Raw genomic sequence first — 24,336 nt, forward strand, 5'->3', positions numbered from 1 at the left:
GAAACTTTCTGAATAAACTCTGTTTTGTTTAGAATGTTAAAATTAAATTACAACATTTGATCTTAAGTAAATAATAATCAGTTCAGGTCTTTAGATCTTCAGTTAAATTCCCTAAGTAATAGATTTCTTCACTTTGTTTTAGTGAGTAATTTATTGACGGTCCCTGAACTGAGTTTCAGTTTCATTTCTCCTGGAATCGCAACAAACATGAAACTTACGCAAGAGGCGTAAGTTTCTGAAATCTCGCAAATTACGTAAACTGAGGACGTTTGTGTTGAACGCACATTTATATTATATTATATATTTTCATGTTTCTCTCAGATACAGAAACGTTCGTTCAATGAATTTAAATAAAAATCAGGCAAATTTAAATTGTCTGTGGCTTGAAGCATCTGTCCGACTTTTTGTGTGAACTAAATAATAAATAATATTAACAACACATACAGCTCTTTATTCAAAATCGATTGTGTTCTGGTGAAAATTCACTTCTACCTCATTACTATGGAGAATGAAAACTCAGAGCTCATTGTTTTCATGACTCAGCAGCTCTTTGCTTTTTAGTTTTGTATATTACACATTAAGTATATTTTCTTGATATGAAATCATTCCTGAAGTTCTGACCTGTGATACATTAACTCAAGTGCAAATATGAGGAACTTATACAATTAGGCCTATTTGATTATTTTTATTTCAAATCTACACATATTGTACTTTTCCTGTTTGTGTAGGCGCTTATGAAACATGCATCTAAAGAGATTTAACTATACATTTGTTAAACCAGCTACAACAGTAAAAAGTGATCTACAAACAAATGCACGCGTTACAATAATCTTTAATAATAATAAAGATAGTGTTAATACAAGATAAGATATGTACATGACCTCCTCACACTGAAACCATGGAGCTGGTGATAAAACAGAAAAATAAAATCTCTATATAAAACATTAGAGCAAACAGGATTCTGATGCTTCATCCTCAGATTCCTCCTCAATCCTGAGAAGCTGCAGGATTCTGGATCCTCCGAACCACCACCCTGGTCCTCCTCCCCAGGGGCCGGCTCCCAGCAGCCACCACGTCTCCCAGCAGGGCCCCCGGGGGTCTGGGCTCAACTCGGGGGGGTGCAGGGCTCCTTCCCGACCGCACGCCGTCCACGAAGTCCTCCACCCCGTCGAACCGGACTGTGAGGTCGGCCAGACGCTCCTTCAGGGCGTTGAACTCCTTGTAGAGATCCCCGAGGGCGTCCGACAGGGGCTGGATCCTGAAACTCAAATGAGTGAATACATGAACGAGTCCTCCTCACGGACACAGGCACAGAAAGTCCCAGAGGAGAATCACCTGCCGTAGTCCGGCAGCACGGTGTTGTGGTCGTGCAGCAGCAGATCTTTGACCTGCGTCATGATGGCGTATTTCCAGTTGTCTAAGACCAGCGTGAGGTTGGAACAGCCTCTGGTGTTCGTCCTCTCTGCTGCAGGTGAGAAGGAACCAGAGGGAAACACAGAATCACTGCAGAGCGTCCCCATCAAAACCATCAACACCAGCAACACCATCAACACCAGGATCCAACCATTAAACCAGGATTCAAACCACACACAGATGATTCATCAGGGAAGAAACTGATTTGAAGCAGAAACAGAACAATGAGAAATGACCGCAAAGAAATCAGACCTACAAGTAAAATATGATCAATAAAAATCTACTGAAATATTAATAAAGACTTGTTAAATAGCATTTGAATTAGAACATATATCAAATGTTTATTTACAACCTGTTCTCAGGAGGCTTTTTAAAAGTTTAAATAAAAAAGGTGAAGATAATGTTAAAATACAGTTTGTGTTTGAAGCTCTAGTTTATGTGTCGACATTAATACACTATTACATAATATATCATATTATAAATAACATCTTTATTTTAATTTGACATTGAAATGCTGGATGAAGATGATGTGAGGAAAGTTGAAGAAGATCTTTTTCTCCACTCACCTTCGTTCCTGAGAACCACGTCTGCTCTGTGAGTTGTTTTCTGTCTCTGAGCTGCAGACAGAGTGAGCACCAGGATAAAGAGGAGTCCAGAAGTCTTCATCCTTCAATCTGCGTCTACACACAAACACACACTTTACTGTGAACTGCTGAGCGACACCATGAAGAGTTAAACCTTCAGGTGCAGTGAGTATAACCAGTACCTGCAGTGGAGTCAGATAATCCTGTGTGGACGGAGCAGAGTCCTGGTATCAGATCATCTGAGGAGGAGGGGGGGGGGGTCTCCAGAAGCCCCTCCCACATGAGGTCAGTTATCAGGATTTTACTTCAAGTTGAAACTTTGACAAAAGACAAAGACGTTCATGTTGATCTGAACTCACAGATTTCACTCAGACTGAGTCCTTCTCTTTAAACCACATGAAGCAGCAGTAACAGAGGAACAGGTCGAGGACGTGTTCACAGACCAGGGATCAGTTCTGAAGGAGCTCCAGCCGACGTGTCTGATGTTTCACATTCCTGCTCCTCATCTGTTTCCCATCCAGAGGAGCCCGACCCGGGAGGAGATGGAGCTCAGACCCACTGGACTCCACCTGCTCTCGTCACTCATGTTCAAACATCTGTCGTATGGAGGCACAACACTGAGAGGTGGAGATCAGCAGAATCTGAAGATAAATCACCAGAGCTCAGCTGATGTGGATCATTGAGGTGGAAGTCGATACTGATATTTTTGGGTAAAATATTTGATAGTGTCTGATATATATATGAAAGACAATGTCAATGATTTAGAACCTTTACGACAATCTTAACTGAGGTTTGATGTTCAACAGTTTAACCATTCATTTTATTATCGATGACCATAAATAGAATAGCAGCCAAATAAATAGAATTTAAATTAGAAAATATATAGTTTTTCAGTCAAATAGGTTTTTGTATCATCAAACACACACATGCTGATGTTATGTGATGAGAACCCAGAAAGGCTGAAGTCAGTTTCACATGCATCAAAAAACAACAGAGACAATTTGTGCAAAAGGATTTTTTGTTGTTTATTTCATTTTTTTTAATTTATTCTATTTTGTTTGAAATCCGGATGAACAGCACACGACTCCCTGCGTCCTCTAACTCAGCGGGACGCGAGGAGCGAGCTCAGCTAACAGGTCCAGGACCAGTTCAAAAAGAGAAGGTCGTCCGCTACCGTGACATCAGAGAGGACGCTCCCACATTATTCACACGGGGGGGGGGGCAAAAACAATCCAAGCATTTTCAATCTACAATTAAAATATATTCTCACTTCATCGATGGAATTACTGTCAAGCACACGTCTCATAAATATCTCAATGTGCAGCCCGTGACCCCGCCCACTTTACTGAAGAGCCCGTGGACCCCGCCCACTTTACTGAAGAGGCCTGTGACCCCGGGGTCAACTCCACAGCCTCTAGTGACTCGCTCACTTCTCTTTCTGGAGGTTTATTTGAGAAGCTGGTCTCAGTGCAGACGTGATGTGTTGATATGTTTGAGTCCAATTCAGTCGACAGTCAGCGGCGAACGTATCGAGGTCGAGGATTCAAATGATTCCAGATCAGTCAGATGATGTACATATGGGAAACTGCTATTTGTTGTTTACTTTTAGAATCTGTGTCATTTGCCATTTAAAAATAAAAAAAACACCAAATTGTCTTATTTGTGATTCCCTCATATTATATGAGCAATAAAGGCATTTGAGTCATTTTGGTCCTCAAATGCTATTCATCTTTAAAACTATCCAGTTTAAAGCAACACTATGTAACTTTGACTGAGCAGCAGCGCCCCCTGCAGACACAGGCTCAGTGTATGAAAACATTTTGCTGCCACATGTTAATGATGTTAAACCAGAACTGAACCTGAATGACTCAAACGTTTAAGTTTTGGTCCCAATATTCAAAACCCAGAGGAAACTAAGAAGTTAAAGAAGAAGTTTTAACTGAAGATCCGGATACGCTCTCCACTGACTGGAACTAGTTAAAGGGAAAGTTTCTCTAAAGGATTTTAATGGAATATGAAGATCGTCTGGTCTTATCTGTTTTGGGCCGACAACTGTAAATCTGTTCATCATTCAAGCTGCTGGAGGAAGCTCAGGCTCTCTGGGGGAAAGTCGAGGGAGACGCCATTGGAAAAGCTGCTCGTTGTCCTCCTGCTCACAGAAGAGACATCAGAAGAGACAGGCGATATCGAAGGTATCTCATTCTCACTCAGGGAGGATCTCACCCACCGTCTCAATCCAGGACTTTTCTTTCCAAACATTTTTAAAGATATTCAATACTGAAAATAAACTCTCTACTTATTGTAGGTTAAGGGGCTCGTCATCGAGACCTGTAGAAACCTGACGGAGCAGAGTCCACGCTGAAGAATCAAAATGTTACGGTTTCGCTACCATCAGATAAAAAAAGAAAAAGAAGACGCTTAATTAAATAACAGTTTCATTCCTCAAATGTATTTATACACAGCAAAATTCTCCAGAAGACGAAGTGAGCGGGGGGGCACTGATGTGAGCGAACGTCCAGACACTCGAGTCTTTGCTGTCGTCCTGAGTCACAGCAGGATTTATCTGAGCCGGGGGGGGGGGGGGAGAGGGGGGGGGTAAAGAATCGGCCACTCACCAGAGCCGCTGTGAGGAGGGACACAAAGGAAAGTGTGATTGAACTTTATTCATTGAACCAACTGGATGTAAACGGGAGCATCCCTCCAGCGTCACAGCAGCCGGCTCCGGGTGCAGCGGCGAGTTAAGAGGGCAGCTGGGGGGGGGGGGGGGGGGCTGTGTGAGATCAGGGACGCAGGTGGGTGGGGGGGGGGTGAAGGGTGGCGGGTGTTTAACTGTGGGGCAGGCTGCACATCTCACAGTGCTCTGTGCCGGGCTGGTTCATGAAGGTGCAGTGGAGGCAGGACCACATGGCTGAGGAGGAGGCCGGGGCTGAGGGGCCCCCCATGGCCCCGAACCCCACAGAGCTGGAGGGCTGCCCCCCCACCGTACCTGAAACACAGGAGACGGATTACTTATTGATCATCAAGAGAGATTAAGCATTTTAATGTATAAATATATATATTGCAAATGAATCAGAGGCAGAATGGTGTGTGTGTATTGTGTGTGTCTGTGTGGTTCTGCAGTGACTCACTGCACAGCTGCTCGATGGTGGCCCACTGCTCAGACTTCTTCCAGGTCTGTGCCAGATCCTCGTTAGAAGTCTTCACTGCCTCGAGTAGCAACCCGATGCTGTCCTGCAACAAACAGAAAACACTAAATCATCAAACTGGAAACAAAACCAGTTGAAGGGTTCTGGTTTCTTTGATCGTAACAAGCGTCCAGTCTGAAAACCGAGTGAACAAAGAGTGAAAACGTCCTCACACCACTGAGCACTTCCAGATGTGCTCGTCTACGAGTCACGACTGGAAGCAGAGGAGACTTTGAAGTGTGGACTTACTCTCAGAGGCATGACTTCATTGGTGACGAGGAAGAGGAGCAGATGGAAGTCGGACACGATGTCCAAGAAAGACGTGGAGGTGCTTTGGGACAGGTACGTGGCTAAACTGTGGAAGTCCTGCACAGACACACAACACAACACAACACATGTAACTTCCTCTGAGCTGTAAACATGAAGCTGGAGCTGGTGCCTCAGGTTGAAATACACAGATGAAGGCAAAAGTGGACAGAAGAAAGAACTTTGTATCGTGGCTGCAGCAACTATGAGGCTGCTCAATAATTACCCTCAGTTATAGAAAACATGTGATGATTATTAGAAATGGTTACAGCCTTCAAGTCGTGTGTGTGTGTGTGTGTGTGTGTGTGTGTGTGTGTGTGTGTGTGTGTGTGTGTGTGTGTGTGTGTGTGTGTGTGTGCCCTCTTACTTGAGTCTCTCTGAGTATATCACGGTTCTCGATGGGGAAGGGTTGTTTGGCGCAGAAGGTGAACTGAGGATCCTTTGGAAACGTGGTGGTGATCTTTAAAAAGGGTTAAAAAAAGAGGAATTAGACTAAATGCTGCCTGAATACATATGTGTGCTTAGTATGTTAAACACCCAATGTGACTCACATCTATAATGAGATACTCCACAGGAAGAGGCCGAGCCAGAAACGTGACGTCATTTCCAAACTTGTCTGTGTCCTGTTGGAATCAAACCAAAACCTCAACATCTGAAAACAAACATCTGGATAAACTGAGTCATGACACCTGGTCCCAAGAACCTGGAAGATATTATCCAGCTCATGTTTATAATGATCAGTAAAACATCCTTCACGTGTATGAGCTGGTACCTTGAAGAAGACGTCGGGGACGTACTGCTCCGAGCTGGACTCTTTAGCGTAGCCCAGCTCGGGGGCGTCTTTGCAGGGCAGCAGACACTCGTCTCTCACCAGGGCCATGCACTGGTTGGACACCTGGTATCCTTCAAAGTGCACCTGGTTGTCTGGACTTCCTGCAGACAGCAGAGACACAGGCTGATGCACTCGGGGGAATAACTCGGAAAAGATCAATGACAAGACTCAGAAGTTTAACACATGACCTCATCAAACAGTTGAGTTGTCCGTGTCCCTGTGGTGTGCAGAGTATTTAAATCTCATGCCTCACACATGCAGCTCATTTGCAAACACACTACGTCTTTACACAAGGGAGAGTCAAACACATGGACCTCGGCCCCGGCTGGAATCACATGTGTATCATGACATCAGCTTTGGCTGCAGAGCCTCATTAATGCAATGAACAGTGATGAGGTCACCACAACGCTGTGTGCTTTTGTGCCCTTGTGGAGCAAATAGAAGAGATTTTGTGCGTTTAGAACTGAAGAGTTAACACTTGGCGTTGATTCCACAGAGATTTGTTCTCAGAGAGCATGTGGCTTGAATTACAGCGTTAATCTGGCCTCTAAATTACAGCCCACACAGAGGAGATGCTCAAGAGGAATGAAATTAAAAAACCACAGGCACCTGGACTGAGTTAAAACATCTGTAGAGAACAAATAGGTGAAGATGCTCAATAACAAGTGTTTTGCAATAACACAGACTTTCTGCAGGTTTCAATGAGTTCATTCTAAGACTTTTTAAGGTCTTAATGAATGAATTACACAGCTCAGCCCCTGATGTCGCAGCTGGAGATTCTTTGTGAAATAAAACAGAATAACGATCCAAGTAACACATGTTGGGATCTTGAAAAATTCTAACATCAGCACTAAGTGATGAAAGTCATTTTCTCAGTTTCATTCAGCCTCAGAGGGAACGAAGACGAACCTGTCGCCAGCGCCGTCACAAATTTGGATCCGAAATGTCCGTCTCGCGAGAGCTTGCAGGGGTTTGAGTGTAGATTCTGGAAGTACCCTGCTGTGATGCACTCCTCCGCACTCAGGAAGTGCGAGTCCTAACAGGAGAGAGAGCAATGATGAGTCATGGAGGAGGAGGTCAGGACGTCAGTCTGAGGAGCAGGATTCATCCTCACCTTGTTCCGTGTGTAGCGGACAGTTCCTATCCTCGTATCCTCAGAGAGCAGGTCTGTGAAGATCCAGCCCACCTGGAAACCAGAGGAGATTCAATCAGAGTCAATCCATCTGCTCGAGTCATAAAACTAAGAGGCATCCGAGAACACAAGTGTGTGATCCACGGTCACATCACAGAGTAATGAGTCTGATATCATGACAGAGCAGAAGTCCCTTGTTGTCAGTCGTTCAGATTTAACCTAATATTTTAAAGGGGAACTAAGTTAATTAATCAATCGATAACATTGTCTGATGAAATCTACATGTGTGAGTGAAGTGTTCAATGTCTCAACCAGAGAAAAGAAAATCCTGCCAGTAAAATGCAAAGTGGAGGACAGAAGAGTAAGGTTTAGATTTGCCCATCCGACCTTAACGTTTCACATATTCCAGCTCTACAGATCCATAAAAAACAGTTCGATTCCCTTTAAGTCCTCTGGTTGAACGTGTTCAAGCCGTTTCTGAACAATAAATCAATTTCTAGTCAGAGGCTGCGATACTGGGCCGTGAAAATCATAAATCTGCTTTATAACTCCTGCCAGCACCGAGTGGAAACACAATATGAAAAGCCCAGCTTGTCTAAAGCCGATGAGAGACGGAAACAGAGCCGACCTTGCACAGGCCTAGTTTGGCAGCAATTTCATCCACAGCTGCAGCTTTGGGATCCTCCAACATTTCCAGGTTGTTCTGAGTGGCATTCTGTAACAGGGAAGAAGAAGAGAGTCTTACATTCACCTGTAAGGTAAAAGCTCAACAAAGGCTGCTTACATGAACAAATAGGATAATGAACAGTTCATAATATATATTTAATGAGAATCTCTCACCTGTGGAGGTTCGTAGATGGCCGCCACCTCAGCTCTGATGCCCAGCGGGATGTCTTTGTGCTCAGTGTACTTTCCGTACAAGTATCCCATCCTCTGGCTGCCCGTCTTCCTCCAGAAGTCCAGGAAGCGGTTGGCGATGGTGTGGTTCTCAAACATGATGTTGTCCACGTGTCGGTATTTCTGGAAGAAGAACACAATTCAATGATCTCCCACACCTGAACACATCACATGACCATCTACGTACAATTGTCATGTGGTGTTGAGTAGCTTTAAATAAAACATCTGATAAATGAGTAAATGCAAACACTACTTTTTAATGGCTTGCTCAAAATGGTGAACAGTAGCTTCATTGTCACAGACACACAGGTCCAGTTACATACTTGTCTGTTGAGTGTGAGCGCACTGGGCTGACACTTAGTGCAGATACCCTCTGGCCAGGGGAGGTGGCCCTCACAGCCCGACTTGATCTTACAGCTGATGTTCTCCAGAGCCGCAAACTTCCCTCTGCAGGATGTGAAAACAGACTTAGAACCTGGAAACAAGGTGGAAGCTTTTCTATTGGAAGAGTAAAAACAGCTTCTCACTTATCAGATCCTCCGGTCAGCTTGCGAAGGTATGCGTGGAATGACATGTGCTTCACTGGTGGGTCGAGGTGATTCAGGTAGTCTTCGTCAAAAGGCTGAAAAAGGAAAAGAGGCAGAAACTCAGCAGGTTGAAACTGTCCCACAGCTTCAGTGTTAGCTTTACATCTCTCTGACTGTTCTTACCTCTAACGGTACACAGTGCACACACTTTCCAAGGGCACCATGACGACATCTGTAACAAGATGAGGAGTGTTAGAGATCTGAGAGAAACTCCTCACTACACACACACAACACCAGGACGTCTCCTCCTTACAACTGGGGATCTTTGTTCCTGTAGATCTTGCCGTCTTGCTTGGTTAGATACTGATCGATTTCATCCTCCTGGACCATGGTTGATGAGAAGGACCGAGGGATCATGTTGGACGATGAGGAAGATGACAAGATGGACGGTAGCGATGAAGATGTGTGCGGGGTGGCCGTGTCCATCACCTCCCCGGAGGAGGTGGAGGAGCCTGAAGGGTACAGATACAACATGTCGCCATGCCTGAAGAAAATAAAGAGAAATACCATGATTCACCAAAGAATATGGAAAATCATAAATAATAATGGCAAAGAAATCCAATTGATTAATAAGTTCACATACATTAATCAACATGAAATAACCATTAAGTATTTGAATAACTTTTTGGCTAATAGCACATTTTATCAAGGAACCACAGAACTTAATTCTAGAATAAGACTTTTAAAACATCCTCAATCTGACTGATTGTTGGAGAAGAGTCGTGAAAATCTACTCTGTCATAATTCTATAAACTCATCTGCTGTTACTCACTTGATCTTCAGCCTGCCGAGGGAGACCTTCTGGGACAGAAGCTCGTCGGTCTTGTTGCGGTTCAGGTAAATAGAAAACCCATTGGAGATGAACCCAAACTCTGTGGCCACCTGAGGAGAAGTGGAGTTCCCTGATTAGAATGAGCAACAACACACTGATATCTCATCCCACTGCACTGACTCTGTAAACCACCGTCAGTGTTAAACAAGTCCTGGCTTATGATGAGCAGTATGTCTCCTGCTCTTCTTCAGATTCCTCACAGGAAACACTCCACACCAGCACATTGTGTAAAGTCTCAAAGCAGATTAGCAAAGAGCCTCTTGGCACGAGAGAACCTCAGCTTGTAAGAACACCTCTAACAGTCACGACACCTTGAGCCAAACTAAGCTATAAGGAGCAGGAGGTGTTTATCACTGCATCCAAACATCAGGTCATATTATCAGACAGCCTGATGCTCTACCTGCTCTTCATCACTTTAGATTTACTGAGTTAAATCAGCCATTAGTGAACTCAGAGGGGGGGACTGTTTACATCGGAACAGGACAATTATCTTGGCATTAAAACTAATCCATCATGGACCATCCACCAATGACTGTGTGGGAACTTTCAAAGTAAATCCTGTTCTTCATTGTAAATGTGTATTTTTAACGTGGTTGGTAAAAACCGGGAACAGTCTTTGAGCATGAATCATTATTTTTCCTGAAGCCACACAAAGAGCAGTGTGAGCTGCTGTGCGCTGGTGAAACTGAATCCTGTGTTTCACAGAGCGTCGAGCTCCTTTCATTCCGTCTCAGCAGCAGAAATATAACCTTCCGGGCTCCGGCCGCCTCCGACCTCCCTGCTTCAGACCCGTGGTTTCCCATTCCACCCGTCGCTGGCTGCACTTCAGACTGAAACTGCTCCTTCCACTGATCTGCTGAGCCGGCCTGCCTCCACTCAGACACATGCATTTTTCATGAGATGATTCTGAGACCGTTCTGATGAATTCTGCTTCTATTCTAGGTTTTTAAAAACCCAAGATGTGATTGTTCTTAAAAACAAATCCACATTAACTAACTACATATTTATAAATCCTGTTTATTATCATGTTTAATACTCGTGTGGAGGAGTAATCTCGTGGCTGTAAACCACAAACTGTCGTGAAGCTGTGATGATAAGAGTGAATCCAGTATGTTTTGGGGATTTATCAGAGCTACTGAGATCTATCACTGTCACTGGGATTTATCCCTGTTACTGGGATCTATCACTGTTACTGGGATCTATCACTGTTACTGGGATCTATCACTGTTACTGGGATCTATCACTGTTACTGGGATCCATCACTGTTACTGGGATCTATCACTGTTACTGGGATCCATCACTGTTACTGGGATCCATCACTGTTACTGGGATCCATCACTGTTACTGGGATCTATCACTGTTACTGGGATCTATCACAGTTACTGGGATCTATCACAGTTACTGGGATCTATCACTGTTACTGGGATCTATCACTGTTAAGGCCTCAGTATGCTTCTCCGAGTCCGTTTCGGAATGACGGACGGACGGATCGGACGGACCCTTTTTGATTTATAGTTCTACGAGCCTTTTTGTTGTGAAAACAATTCACCGCCAGATCAGTAGATGGCGCCACTGAATTCGAGCATAGAGAAGCCTACCTCATGAGGTATATAGAAGAAGTCCACGCTGGTTTATTTACGTCCTCCCGGCTCCTCACACACAGGGAACGATGGTAACAGAAACAGGATGTTGATGACGCGACAGTTTTTGCTGAATAAAGTGACACCCAGCGGGTCAAAATGCTTTTGTTATCGTGTCTTAGCGCAGCGGTTCCCCGGTCTTGTTTCCAAACGCGTTGCTAATTCAACAGCTGCAACAGCTTGAAGCTACACGGAGGCAGCTAGCTTCCCCCAGCTTCCACACACAGTCAGCACGGACAGCCGATACTAACTACTACCAAGTGTTTGCTTCTAACCTGACGGTGTTTGAGAAACAGTGTCATGAGCCGTGGGATTAAAGTCAGCGGGTTTTTGCGCTGTTCCCACCGCAGTTAGCATGGTGGCTAGCCCGCTACCCCCGTTATCAAAGTTCGTTATAACCGTATGTGACCGTACACACATGCTGTAAGTGCTCTAACCAGCCACCGTCAGTCGGACACACTTGTCACATTAATCATAGAGTCGTAGTTGTGATTTTGGTTTATTGTGATGTAGGGAATGGAACAGGAAGTTTCCATTCCGAAATGCTGGCGTTAGCGGACCAATCACAGCCAAGTGCTATCCGTGGGCTGTCCGTCATTTCGACGTATAGTTAGAAAAATGAGCGCGGCACGAAAAGCTCTCCGAGGAGCCTTGGAGAGGCACGGAGAGGGCGTTCCACGTTGGAGAGGGCGGTCCTATCTGTCCGTGTCCGTCAAAACGCAGAAGCATACATTGGCCTTTACTGGGATCCATCACAGTTACTGGGATCCATCACAGTTACTGGGATCCATCACAGTTACTGGGATCTATCACTGTTACTGGGATCCATCACTGTTACTGGGATCTATCGCTGTTACTGGGATCTATCACAGTTACTGGGATCTATCACAGTTACTGGGATCTATCACTGTTACTGGGATCTATCACAGTTACTGGAATCTATCACTGTTACTGGGATCCATCACAGTTACTGGGATCCATCACAGTTACTGGGATGTATCACTGTTACTGGGATTTATCACTGTTACTGGGATCTGTCACTGTTACTGGGATCTATCACTGTTACTGGGATCTATCACTGTTACTGGGATCTATCACTGTTACTGGGATCTGTCACTGTTACTGGGATCTGTCACTGTTACTGGGATCTATCACTGTTACTGGGATCTATCACTGTTACTAGGATCTATCACAGTTACTGGGATCTGTCACTGTTACTGGGATCTATCACAGCTACTGGGATCTGTCACTGTACCTTTTCAAAAAACGCATCAGCGGTCTCCGTCTTGGTCGCAGGGATCTTCTTCATCCCGCTGGGGGACTGGACCCTGATGATCTGATGGGACAAAGACAGAAAAGACAACATGAAGCTCCAGCTGGTTCTCTGTGGTCTGCCCCCCCCCCCTCCCCCTCCACCACAAAAACCTCCCAGTCAAAACAAGGGAGCCCCCCCCCCCCCTTCTCTGTACAGTCAGGACATCATGACAACGATGACAGAGCAGAAAAGTCCTGTTGACACTGATCGCCCCCCCACAGCGAGCAGCTCCAGCCCGGTGACACGAAGCTGATTCAACTTAACACCGTTAACTGGAACTGTCCCAGCGGCGCCATTAAAACACTTTCTCTGAGTTCACACCAACACGACTCCCATTAAACCTTCCAGCACATTCCAGCTCTTCGTGGACTAACGAGCTGAACGAGCCCTCGAGCCTCTCGGGCGGGTCTACCCCGGACACGGAGGCGGTTATTCGGCCTCAACTTTAGAAAACAAAGCCTCTTTTTACTCGGATGTCGTCAGCTAACCACAGAGCTAATGCTAACCGGCTAGCTAAACAGGCCCCAGTCACTCTGTGCTAGTGACGCTAGCCTGCTAGCGTTAGCAGCCGAGCTAATTCTGCTGCCTCATCACTCCGGGCTCCGGGCTCAGCTCGCGGGTCAGCGGGAGGAGAAGCGGCCGCTGCACTCACCATGTTCTCCGCCATGTCGCTCCGGTCTCTGCTCCCGACGGATCTCACGATGTGAACGGACACACGCAGCGAACACAAGAGTCACGAAGCGTCAGAGGCTGACAGTCAACGAAACTCCATCACACACCGGGTGCAGCAGACATTGGTGGCCGACTGCCTGCCACCGGTCCCACACTGAAACGACCCCGGCAGAAACAAGTGTGACTTTACCTGAACACACACGTTCCGCTTGTTTCCTCCTGCTCTGCAGTGAAATTTAAATGATGTGAAACTGTGAAAAATGATCATTTCAACAAAGGGAGAAGTTTATAGAAAGATGTGTAGTTTCAGTTTTATATTTGAATTTGTATAGCTTGCTTCCATTTTTATTTTTTAATATATTTTGTCATAGTCTGAATAAGACCAATGGGCGACCATTTGTGTTGGAAGTGGATATTAGGAGCTTTATAGTAAATGTTATAATACAAAATATAATGAATCTATAACATTGTTCAACAGTATTCAATATTGTATATGACATCTTAACAAATTAAAATTAGAACATTATATATATTCATTATAACAAAATATGAAAAAAATTGAAATAATATTACTATGGTGGTTTCAATACAGCACAGATAGATAGATAGAGAGAGAGCGAGAGAGAGAGAGAGAGAGAGAGAGAGAGAGAGAGAGAGAGAGAGAGAGAGAGACCTAAATTTGATCTTTTTGTACTAACCCTGCATTTTTATCATATTCTGCATGAAAATATCAAACTCAAAACATGGTCACTTTATCAATATGTGTGTATATGTGAACATTTATATGTGGACTGTATAGGCTGCTTGTAAATTTGTTTTCATATCACGACTGAAGTAAAAATAAAGTATCAATCGACTTTCACACAGACTCATTCTCGGTTTGATAAATGAATAAATCACAGATTCTATTTTCCTCTTTTTATGTTTTATTTTTTCCCTCATCCTGTAGAGAGGACGTCTCCTCGCAGGTGAGCGAGACGACTGTGGAGACTAAACAATGAAATAAAAGCCAATAATATGTGACAATGAATAAAGGATGAAAGACGAATGGAAATAAAAAGTATAATCTTCCACTGTACGAGATAACGACAAATGAGAGCGACAACAATGAGCTTAAAAACATAAACACACAGGTTGGAATTATGAGCAATGAACATGTAATAAACATAAAATACTTATTTTAAAACAGTAATATTATACAAAGGAAATAGAAGAGATATGAGACTTATTGTAGAAAATTTTACGAATATAATAATTCTGCCCGTTTAAATCACACATTCTACTTTTTCGTTGGTTAAAGCGGTTTCTCTCTCGAATTTTTCATGAAAAATAAGGTCAAAGGTCATGTTTTTAAAGCCTTTTTCATACTAAGTCACATGTGTCCAACACTAGTAGATATTTATTTAGTATAATAATAGAAACTTGAGTGAAAGAGGGAAATCTGACGATGAGTAATTAACGTTATCCAATGAAAGGTCTCACGCTGAGCTGCCGTCCGCTCTCTACAGAATCTACAGGCTTTATGTTTAATATGTCGATGGAGAAAGAACCTCTGAGCTGGAAAAAGAGAAGCACATGACGTGGGAACCCCCCCCCACGTTCACGGGTTTGTCACTTAAACTCAAACTGAGGCTGCCTTGCTTGTGTAAGTTTCATGTTTTGTCCATGAGAAGAAGAAGAGAGGAGGAAAAAGAAGGACGGCAACAGGAGAGAGAGAGACAGAGACAGAGAGAGAGAGAGAGAGAGACAGAGAGAGAGATAGAAAGAGAGAAACAGAGAGAGAGAGAGAGAGAGAGAGAGAAGGAGGTAACTGTGCAGAACTAGAGAAGTCACGAGAATCAGAAGGAAAGATCCTAAACACGAGCAGATAAAGTGTGACCTGCAGAATCAGAATCAGAAAAAGTATCCAGGACAGAGAGTGAAGGTGTTTTTGTAGAAGGTTTTTTTCTTTTTCCATTTTTTGTGTCTGTTACAGTTCGTCGTGGACGTTTGTGTTGAACAGTTCCATTTGAAGCCGGGAGACGGAGCCTGAGGCAAATGGTCTGAGGCCTGTAATCCGTGGAGGATGCAGGACGGTGCTCGGAGGCTCAGATGATGCCGTACTGGGCCAGCTCATGCAGCTCCAGGTGATTGAAGGCCTCCCAGGGGCAGATGACGGTGATGTCTGCAGCAGAACACGGAGATGTGAGCTCGTTGAGGTGAATCAGAAAACAATATGAGATGCTTTTTATTATCCAAAGAGAACTCACCTGTGCCTAAGCCCTCCATTCCAGGGATGTCGTCACCAAAGCTGGAAAGAAAAAAGTATTACAAACCCTAATATGCTGTTATTCATGGACCTCAAAAGAAAAGACATTCCATGCATACCCCTGGATGCCCTTCTTTGGAGGCTTGCTCTTGAACTGACGAGTCTGCCTCTGCTTGAACTTGGGGGGGCCCTTGCGTGGAGTGGCGGGGCCTCCGCTGACTCGGGTGGCCGACTTGATTTCAGCTTTGGGCGCCTCGAGGTTCATTCTGAGCTGTTAGGGTTCCTGTGTGCAGGAGGTCGGCTTCACTGCGTCTCTCTGAAGTGTAGACGTCCCGATGAGGATCTCTTCATTTAGAGAACAAGAAAGAAAAGAACAATGTGTCAGGAAATGGAAGTAAAGGACCATTTCCAGCTATTTATTCTCTGTGAATCCTGTTAGTGTTCAACAACATTTTATCTGACCTCTGCCTGACATTAGGCTTCAATCCTCTCACTGATCTGATAAACACCTGCTGGGATTTACACTCATATTTCCCGCTAATTGAATGTCTGCCATGCACCGTACCTTTCAGTGTGTACTGGGAGGATGACCCAATTTCCCATAATCCCTGGCTCAAGTTAATAAGAAGTCCCCCTCTCCGTTTCAAGCCGGCCGTCCACATGTAATCTCATTAGAGCAAGGACGACAGTGTGTTTGTGCTGAACCTGCACTGAGGGACTAAATGATCAATCCTCTCATCGTGTCCCGGAGACAATGAGAGACCTGAACACGTCTAAACCATCACTCTGATAACAGAATACATATCTTTCATATAACCACCATCACAAGTTATTTAAGATACTGTACATTGTCTAAAATATGAATGTAAGGGCAAACATAGCTAGATATTAATATTTTGGTTACTTTGGAAGTAGAACAAACTCTTTTAACAGGAGAACATTTCACATCTTCATTTGACCTATTAGCAAACATGATGCTGCAATTTGAAAAATATTAAAAGCTCAATAAGAGTTTGAGTCCGTGATCAGTCAGCACAAACAAACTCTTTACCAGGAGATGCAATAAACCAAAATCTGTTCTTATTCTTTCCTCTGATTGCTCCTGGTTTCAAACTGTTTGTTTCACATCATTTCTCAAAGTGAGAGGTTTTATTTTAATGTCAGATCAGAAACTTGAAGCTAAACTAATATAAAAGAGTTCCAACAATCCTCCACTGATGATGAATCAAACATTCAAACTGGTTCTAAGTCTTTATCGTACTTTTTAAATACATTTTTCTTGAACCTTCATTCGATCAAAATAATCTCTAGAGATTTTTAAATTTCTCATTTTCCTCGTATGGCTCCGGAGTGTTAACGATGGCTACCACCTCTTCCACCACTACCACATCAATCCAAACATGTCGGTAACATCCTCTCAGTCTTCAAGGTTACTCACCGGCTGTTGGGTGGAGGACAGCCACTCGGGTGGGTGTGAGCAGATGAGTGGAGTTCTACACTAGGCTCGCTGTGAGGGCCGGTCGGGGCTCCGGGCCCCTCTTATATTCTGAGCCCTGCAGAGGATTACGTGCTCACACGTTCCAAATAAACAAACGTCACTATTGTACAATGATGTGATCGTCACACATTCATTAACAGGAAGGTTCCAGACGTGTGGAGTCAATCTCCAGGTGGATTGTTTGCTGTGGATTCTAAGCAAAGTGATTTTAAAAATGTATCAACACAAATCATTTACATGAAATGACTTGAAACAGTATTCGTGATGAAACTAATGATTTAAACTTTTCATTCTGTTCACTGTGTTTAGGATAAAATCCTGAGCGATGCTCATCAGATCTCTGAAGTGAGAACAACAGGAGATACAACGACCTGGGATCTGTGGATATAGATGATAGATGCAGCTGGAAGCTTCCTGAGAGGACGACTCGCTCCCTCTTCGTTATGCAACCATCTCATCATCTGCTTCAGGCCAAACCCTCAAGTCCTCCAGCTGCAAACGTCTCAATAAATCATCTCCTCATCAACACAGATCAAGGGATCTTCATCAGAAAGCATTAGATAAATCATTTTTAATAAAACAAGGCATTTTTAAATCTAAATAATGGATCATTACACTTGATCTGCAAGTGCATTGAAGGGACATGATTTAATTTAGCAATTCCTAAAGTTCGAGGAAAAACTGAGATATTCTTTGTTTGGGTCGAAATCCTTTAAAAAGCTCCAGAATCTCGACATCCTCCACAATATGTCCTTCCATCTTCTTAACTGGTAAATATCAGCTGATGTCAAAACGTCAACATCAACTTTAACTTGTAAGAAACAACATATTAAGAGATTTAAATGTTTATATTGATATCCTTTAAAGGGCAAATCCACCTCGACAGTTTCTACTGCTGCGTTCAAGAGATGTTTCTGAACGTTAAAATCAAACTGATTAAAAAGTGTTTCTCTTCGATGCTTCACTTTTTGAGTTTCTCGGTGCTGAGCGAAGCTTCACATTCATCTGCTGCTTCTTCTTCATAAACAATAACATTAGATCAACTATCAGTTGAATAGTTGTTTTATTATAAACTTCACTGAATCCGCTCAATGAGACAGCACAGTACTGATTATCTTTACTGGGGGGGGGGTGTGATCAGATGCTGGGAGGTTATTAAGACACGTTAATATCGAGAGACGACACGTTGGCACTAATCTGGTGTTTTCCATCACGTCAGAGTGGCTGGGCACACGCTTCTGTACATGATCCGTGTGTAATCCTCTGAGTAACCCAGATCAAAAGAATAACTGTGGCTGCCCATCGTCTCCTGTGTATCAGGACCAACACAGACCCAGTGGTACCAGTGCTGAGTCAGGGAGAGATCAGGGTCACAAGCAGAGAGGCTGCGTTCACCTGCCGACACTCAGCTGACTGACAGACGTCATTCTCACTCCACTGAACTTCTGACATGAAGAGTTCTTTAAACCCATTTACATCAAATAGAATTCATTGTTTTATACGTTTCAAAAGGAGAAATGAACATTTAGAGATTCAGCTGCCGGAGAACCATTCAGAAGCAGCTGGTTAAATCCACATGATGATGAAATAAGATTAAAATAATGTCAAAATATTTTCACCTAACGACAACAGGTAGTTGTATGTGTATCTAGCTCCCTCTAGTGGACTGTTCTTGTGTAGAAGTGACAACCAGGAAAACACTTCTTATAAATAACTTTTAATTAAAACAATCCTAAAATAAACATCAAACACATCATTTAAATTAAATAAAGCTAATGAACTATATAAATAAGATGCATTTAAAATACTTTAACCACTTCAGTTCAAACATAAAAAAACTGATAAATAAATCATGTGTTTCACGACCAAAGGAACATGACAGTGAATTATTCAGATTCATGAATCAGAGACACTAATGGAAATGAACAGGATTTTCTAATGAGGCCTAAAGACATTATCTTATTGAGAACATTACTCTACTAATCACTCACTTTCACTAACGAGTACGACAGGTTGTTTGTTCTCAAACTGAAATTTAAGGAATCAGGTCAAATTCCATCTTAAAGTTTTAAGTTTTATCGCCATTATTCAAATCAGCAATAATAAATAAAGTTAAAATGAAGCTTTCAGTTGATTTGTGCAGGAAACAAAACCTCATTAGATTTTGTAGGAACTTCAGATGTTTCACACAACAAACAGCAGCCGTCAGTGTAACATACGTGATAAGATGATATGTTATGATCCAAACTGTAACATGTGCAGGTAAAATAAGAGACTGGGGTGTAAAGTATAAAGTGTCTGTCAACACCGGCAGTAAAAACATCAGTCACGTCTTCTTCAGGAGTCTAATCTCCATCTTCAAGTAGGTTTTCAGGTTCTCGTCCAGGACGTTCTCCTCGATGGCGGCGAGCGCCTGGTCTCCTCCGTCGTGGTAGAACGCCAGCAGCTGCTCGGCGTGCTCGATCCACACGCAGTTATGACAGCCGCTCATGCAGCAGTGTGTGGGAGGGGGGGGCGGACCCTGGTCAGGAGTCCAAGCAGAGGGACTGTGGCTGGGTCCTGGTTCGGAGGAGCACTCGGGGGGGTCAGGAAGTGAGGGAGGAGGAGGAGGAGAAGGAGGAGGAGGTCCAGCAGAGAGGCAGCGAACCGTCCTGCTCCAGGTCTGTTGAGGCCACTGAGAGCAGGGAGGCCTCAGAGAGAGGAGGCCCAGCTGAGAGACACGAGGACAGGATGGTTAGTATTTGGTTCTGCCTCCTGTTTGTATGCTTCTTTTAATTATGGAAACTAGAGAGGACAGACAGCTAAGAACTTCATCTTCATCATGAAGCTTCTACATGTGGGATCTGACAGGAGGAGCCACAGAGACATGAGGAAGAGCAGGTTAATGGAGGGGACAGTTCTGATTGGCTGAGGTCTGACCTTCATCAGTGGGAAGGAATCTCTCAGAGCTCAGTGAGATTACAGATCTGTAAAAAACCTTAATAACACAACAGGACTGTCTGTTCAGCTTCGGTACATTAGAGGAAGATCTTGTCTCTATGACACTGAAGTTTGGCCAAATATTATTATGTCTGTCTGTCTGTCTTTCAGAAATGTGAAGGTCAAGTTATAATCATAACAAATGTTTATTAATAATACATAATAACATAATAAACTACAGACAGACCAGACACCCTGTGCAGAGCTGTGTGTTTTAATGGAGTCAGCACATCAACCACCACAAGATCGTTTCTGTCTGATCGTCGCGATTAAACTTCTTCTTCTGTTAAAGTAGAAGAAACAACGTGACGTGTTTCCGGTGCTTTTACCGACGGAATGAAACAACAACACAAAGTTACAGCTCAAAGTCAAAGTGTCACATGACAACCTGGCTGGGGAGCATGTAAGCTAGTTAGCTTATTTAGCTTAGTTAGCTCAGTTAGCTCGTGTTAGCTTGGTTAGCTCGGGTTAGCTCGTGCAAGCTCACCTTGTGAACAGAGAGCGTCCTCACCGTGTTCAGCATCGCCACAGGAAACAGGAAGTCAGGTTCTATATCTGTGTCATTCACATGTTATATGATATTAAACATCTCCAGATGTTAGCACCACAGCTGTAAGCGAACAAAACGTCATCTCCACATTCTCCTGAACTATGACCTCTGTGTGAGTCGTCAACAAACAATCTGATTGGCCGGTAGGAAAGTAAAACGACCAATCACATGTCGCCCTTCCAACGTTTAAACCAATAGAAAGCGTAGAACGGTTTGTGGGCATTTCACGAGAGACTGGTTGTATTTACGATGTTTGTCCAGCAGGGGTCAATGTTTCATCTGAATAGATGTATACGGTCTATCATATTACATTAGTTATAATTTGTATGTTATATGTGTTTATATGAAAAATAATATGTCAATATAAATCTTTTAATAAATAATGTGTTGTAGTCAGAGAAAGTGACAGGAACTCAGGTCTATTTTTTATAATTTGCTACATATAAATATAATATAAAATATATTTTTGTTATTGTTTGTTACCTGAGCATGAGATGAACTAAGACTTTGAATTTGAAGTCGACTTCACAGAATCTCAAACTGACCAAGCACCTTCCTGTCTTTGAATGAGGTGATGTCACCGTGCTGCTCCTCCTTCTTCACGATGTGACCTCGTCCCTGATCCTCGTGTTTGTGTTCAGTGGAATATGAATATGAATATGTGGGAGACAGTGAGCGTGACGCTGACGTCCCCACAGACCTCGGTGTTTACCCTCCTCCTCCATGGAAACGTGGTGTGGAAACACAGCAGCTGCTCGGCCTGGCAGCCGCCACCAGGCGTGTGGTGGCGAGTGTTATCTCACCGGAGGCCTCAGAGACCCAGAGCACTTTACAGGCTGCTGATATTATTGTGAAAGACGCAGAGTAAATAATCTGAGAAGAAAAGACTGTGGCTGTTTACACAGGAAGTAGAATTAACTCACGAGACTGAATTACCTCAGTGATTCAGTGTTAGTTTTATGATCCTGGTCTTATTATTAAATTCATCATAAGAGAGGAAGTTTGTGTGATCAGAGGCTGAGGTGGAAGATTTATGATGGATGGATGGATGTTGGGTTTCAGCTCAGAGTATGTGAACTTGGAGGAGGCAGAGATCTCTGCCCCCCCCCCCCCCACACACACACACACACAAACACACACACTCCCCCCTTCCCTCCACCCACACCCCTGCTGCTGGATTACGTTTCTTTCAACACCCTTTCCCTTGAAAATCCTGGGGGCCCCTGCTTTACCTCCGGCAGGCATTTCCTGAGGGGCCCTTTACTTGCAGATTTGGGGGGGGGGGGGGGGGGGGGGGGAGTCAGATTAAAGCAAGCGCGTGATAAATACTTACAAATAAAGAAGCTCAGGGGAGCAAGACTATTTCTGATGGAGTTGGAAACATTTCACATGACCCGGTGGTTCTCAAAGTGAGGTCTGGGGACTCGCTGGGGTCCCTCAGGGAACTGGCTGAGGTCCCTCGGGGAACTTCTGCAGGCCTCATGACGATGAGTCCAATGTCCCATCACTGTTCCTAATTCCAAGAGCAGGAAAGTAATGCTTCATGGATAAGGATGGACATATTCCTACCATGCTGAACAGCTCTGTGTGTGACGTCTGAAGCTTCAGAGAGAGTGAATCTTCAGAAACTTTGACTTTTCAGATGAATTCTCTTGATCTGGAAACTTTCTCCGGACTCAACAAGCTCCAGCTTCATGTGGCTGCAGGCGACCTGCAGGAGCTGAGGAGATTAGCCTCCTCACTGGTAATCCTGTTGAAACCCAGCGTGCACAAAAGGCCTGGCAGCTTTTCCAACAACCTGCTGCACATTCGTCAACACTGCATTGTCCCACTGAGAGCGGAGGAACTTTTAACAGGAATTCAACCCAAACAAAGATCATAGAGCAGAAGAATCTTAGAAATGCATGGACATAAGATAACTGAGGAATGTGCTGATGGTCAAATCTCTAGTCTATGACCTCAAATCAGACAATAAACTTCTCTCATAACTAAACATCTTCTTTTCATTGTGACGGTCTGGGGTAAGAAGGTAGCAGGGAGGTGTTCTGGGGCTCAGGTGTCCTCCCTCCAGGTTCTGCAGCCTGACTCACAGCGCCGGCTTTGTCCCGAGCGCACAAAGAGCGCACTGTTCCCTCACTGTTCCCTCACTGTTCCCTCACTGTTCCCTCACTGCAGAGTGTGCCACTGCCCTGAGACGACAGGACAACAGCTCCGATGGCGACCTGTCAGAATTGGCAGAGACATGTTTGTGTACATGTCAGGAGGCTGAAGCAGGAGAGAGGACGGAGTCACCACATAAAAGTCAAATTGAAATTTTGCTTAGAATCAATTTACATGTGTTTGATTGACGTGTGTACAAACGTCACAACTCCTAAAACACGACGGGGGTGCAGAAAATGCGTCATCGAAGTTTCACCCATTATGAATCAGGACTGACTTGTTTCCTTTAGAACAAGACAAACAAAGGAGTCATCAGTTTAAATAAGTACACAGGAAAAGTACACAAACTGTTGAGTACTTTTCAACTGTGACGGTAAAGATCCGGTTCCTGGAGGACGCTCAGAGGGTTAAGAGAAAAATGACTTGTATGCTTGTGTAGGTTTTGACGACTGATGAGAAGAATCTGATCTTTACAGAGAAAAATATTTGTTTATCATCGTGAGACTAATGAAGCTGGAGGCAGTCGCTCACCGGACAATGGAATCATACAAATGTCTAAAAATAAACCTCAGACTTCTCTCACAGGTCAACGTCAGGAAGGTTTTGCAGTTGAGCATATTTGCATGTCAACGTTCAACATGCAGATGACCCCCCCCCCCCCCCTTCTTTGACTCGCTCAGCAAAGTGAACTAATAGATTTGGCTTCCCTATTGACATTACTCGTATTGTTTTACATTTCAGACAGATTTTCCTGATATTTTCAAATGAAACAACATCTAAAGAGAAATTAACGATTAATTTGCATCTTTGTCGGTGGTGGAGGAAGAACTCAGGTAAAAGTATGAGTACTGCATCAACTTTTCCACTGAATATACTAGTATTAAAAGTAAAAGTACTTGTAGAGTACCGGTCTACTACATCATCACTTGAGGTTCTGCTGCTGCAGGAGGCGGAGTCTAATATTACCCCTCTGCTCTGATTGGACCAATTCTCTCCTTATGAATTACATTAAGAATATAAAACACATTTTTAACATATCACACAATGTACTGTAAAATGAGAAGAAAGTCCAGATATTTGTTGGTATATGTTGTGAAAAGTACCTGAAAACAAATCTACTGAGGTTAGGTAGTACTCAAGTACAGTAACTAGTATTAAATGTACTTTGGTTCATTGCACCGCTGATGTTTGTTGACACTGTGGAGACGTAATGTTTTTGAGGAGAAGAACATTAACGACGACGTGCTACATATCTGAGCTGTGTGGTGATGTCATCATTCTGGGTTGATATGAACCCCCCCGCTCAGTGAGTGGACCCTGAACACAGCTCCGGTCCAGCTGCTGGTTAATCATTCCTCACCTGAAGGTCTGAGCTCGGTCACTGAAGGACCTGAATGCACCGTGTGTTCCTCTGATCAGCGGCTGGTCACACCTCGGCTGCCCCCCCCCCCGCCCCCCCACCACCATCACCACCAGCAGCAGCACGAGGAGCCGTCAATGAACAAC

General features: G+C 43.8%; 3 protein-coding genes across 4 annotated transcripts; all 3 read right to left on the reverse strand.

Moving 5' to 3' along the window:
- Nucleotides 1-4,807: 4,807 nt before the first annotated feature.
- nploc4 (NPL4 homolog, ubiquitin recognition factor) lies at nt 4,808-13,542 on the reverse strand. The gene is made up of 17 exons (XM_053414103.1): nt 13,376-13,542; nt 12,664-12,744; nt 9,709-9,818; nt 9,190-9,420; nt 9,060-9,108; nt 8,877-8,971; nt 8,673-8,796; nt 8,293-8,472; nt 8,081-8,167; nt 7,435-7,506; nt 7,230-7,356; nt 6,261-6,421; nt 6,040-6,111; nt 5,856-5,948; nt 5,432-5,548; nt 5,126-5,228; nt 4,808-4,983 (listed from the first exon to the last, which is right to left on the reverse strand). The coding sequence occupies exons 1-17, from the start codon at nt 13,388-13,390 to the stop codon at nt 4,823-4,825; spliced, it is 1,878 nt and encodes a 625-aa protein (XP_053270078.1). The 5' UTR covers nt 13,391-13,542; the 3' UTR covers nt 4,808-4,822.
- A 1,083-nt stretch (nt 13,543-14,625) lies between these two features.
- On the reverse strand, nt 14,626-15,908 carry pde6gb (phosphodiesterase 6G, cGMP-specific, rod, gamma, paralog b). Its single transcript, XM_053414009.1, has 3 exons — nt 15,763-15,908; nt 15,645-15,685; nt 14,626-15,559 (listed from the first exon to the last, which is right to left on the reverse strand). Exons 1-3 carry the CDS (start codon nt 15,906-15,908, stop codon nt 15,483-15,485), a joined length of 264 nt encoding a protein of 87 aa, XP_053269984.1. The 3' UTR covers nt 14,626-15,482.
- Nucleotides 15,909-18,842: 2,934 nt separating this feature from the next.
- oxld1 (oxidoreductase-like domain containing 1) lies at nt 18,843-21,300 on the reverse strand. Of its 2 annotated transcripts, none has more exons than XM_053413788.1 (2): nt 20,632-21,300; nt 18,843-19,851 (listed from the first exon to the last, which is right to left on the reverse strand). In XM_053413788.1, exons 1-2 carry the CDS (start codon nt 20,641-20,643, stop codon nt 19,468-19,470), a joined length of 396 nt encoding a protein of 131 aa, XP_053269763.1. In that variant the 5' UTR covers nt 20,644-21,300; the 3' UTR covers nt 18,843-19,467. The 2 variants fall into 2 exon arrangements, with proteins under 2 accessions (XP_053269763.1, XP_053269762.1); XM_053413787.1 differs by having other exon boundaries at nt 20,608-21,295.
- Between the last annotated feature and the right edge of the window lie 3,036 nt (nt 21,301-24,336).

The sequence above is a fragment of the Pleuronectes platessa genome, chromosome 21 (assembly GCF_947347685.1).
Source record: "Pleuronectes platessa chromosome 21, fPlePla1.1, whole genome shotgun sequence".
NCBI classification, from domain to species: domain Eukaryota; kingdom Metazoa; phylum Chordata; class Actinopteri; order Pleuronectiformes; family Pleuronectidae; genus Pleuronectes; species Pleuronectes platessa.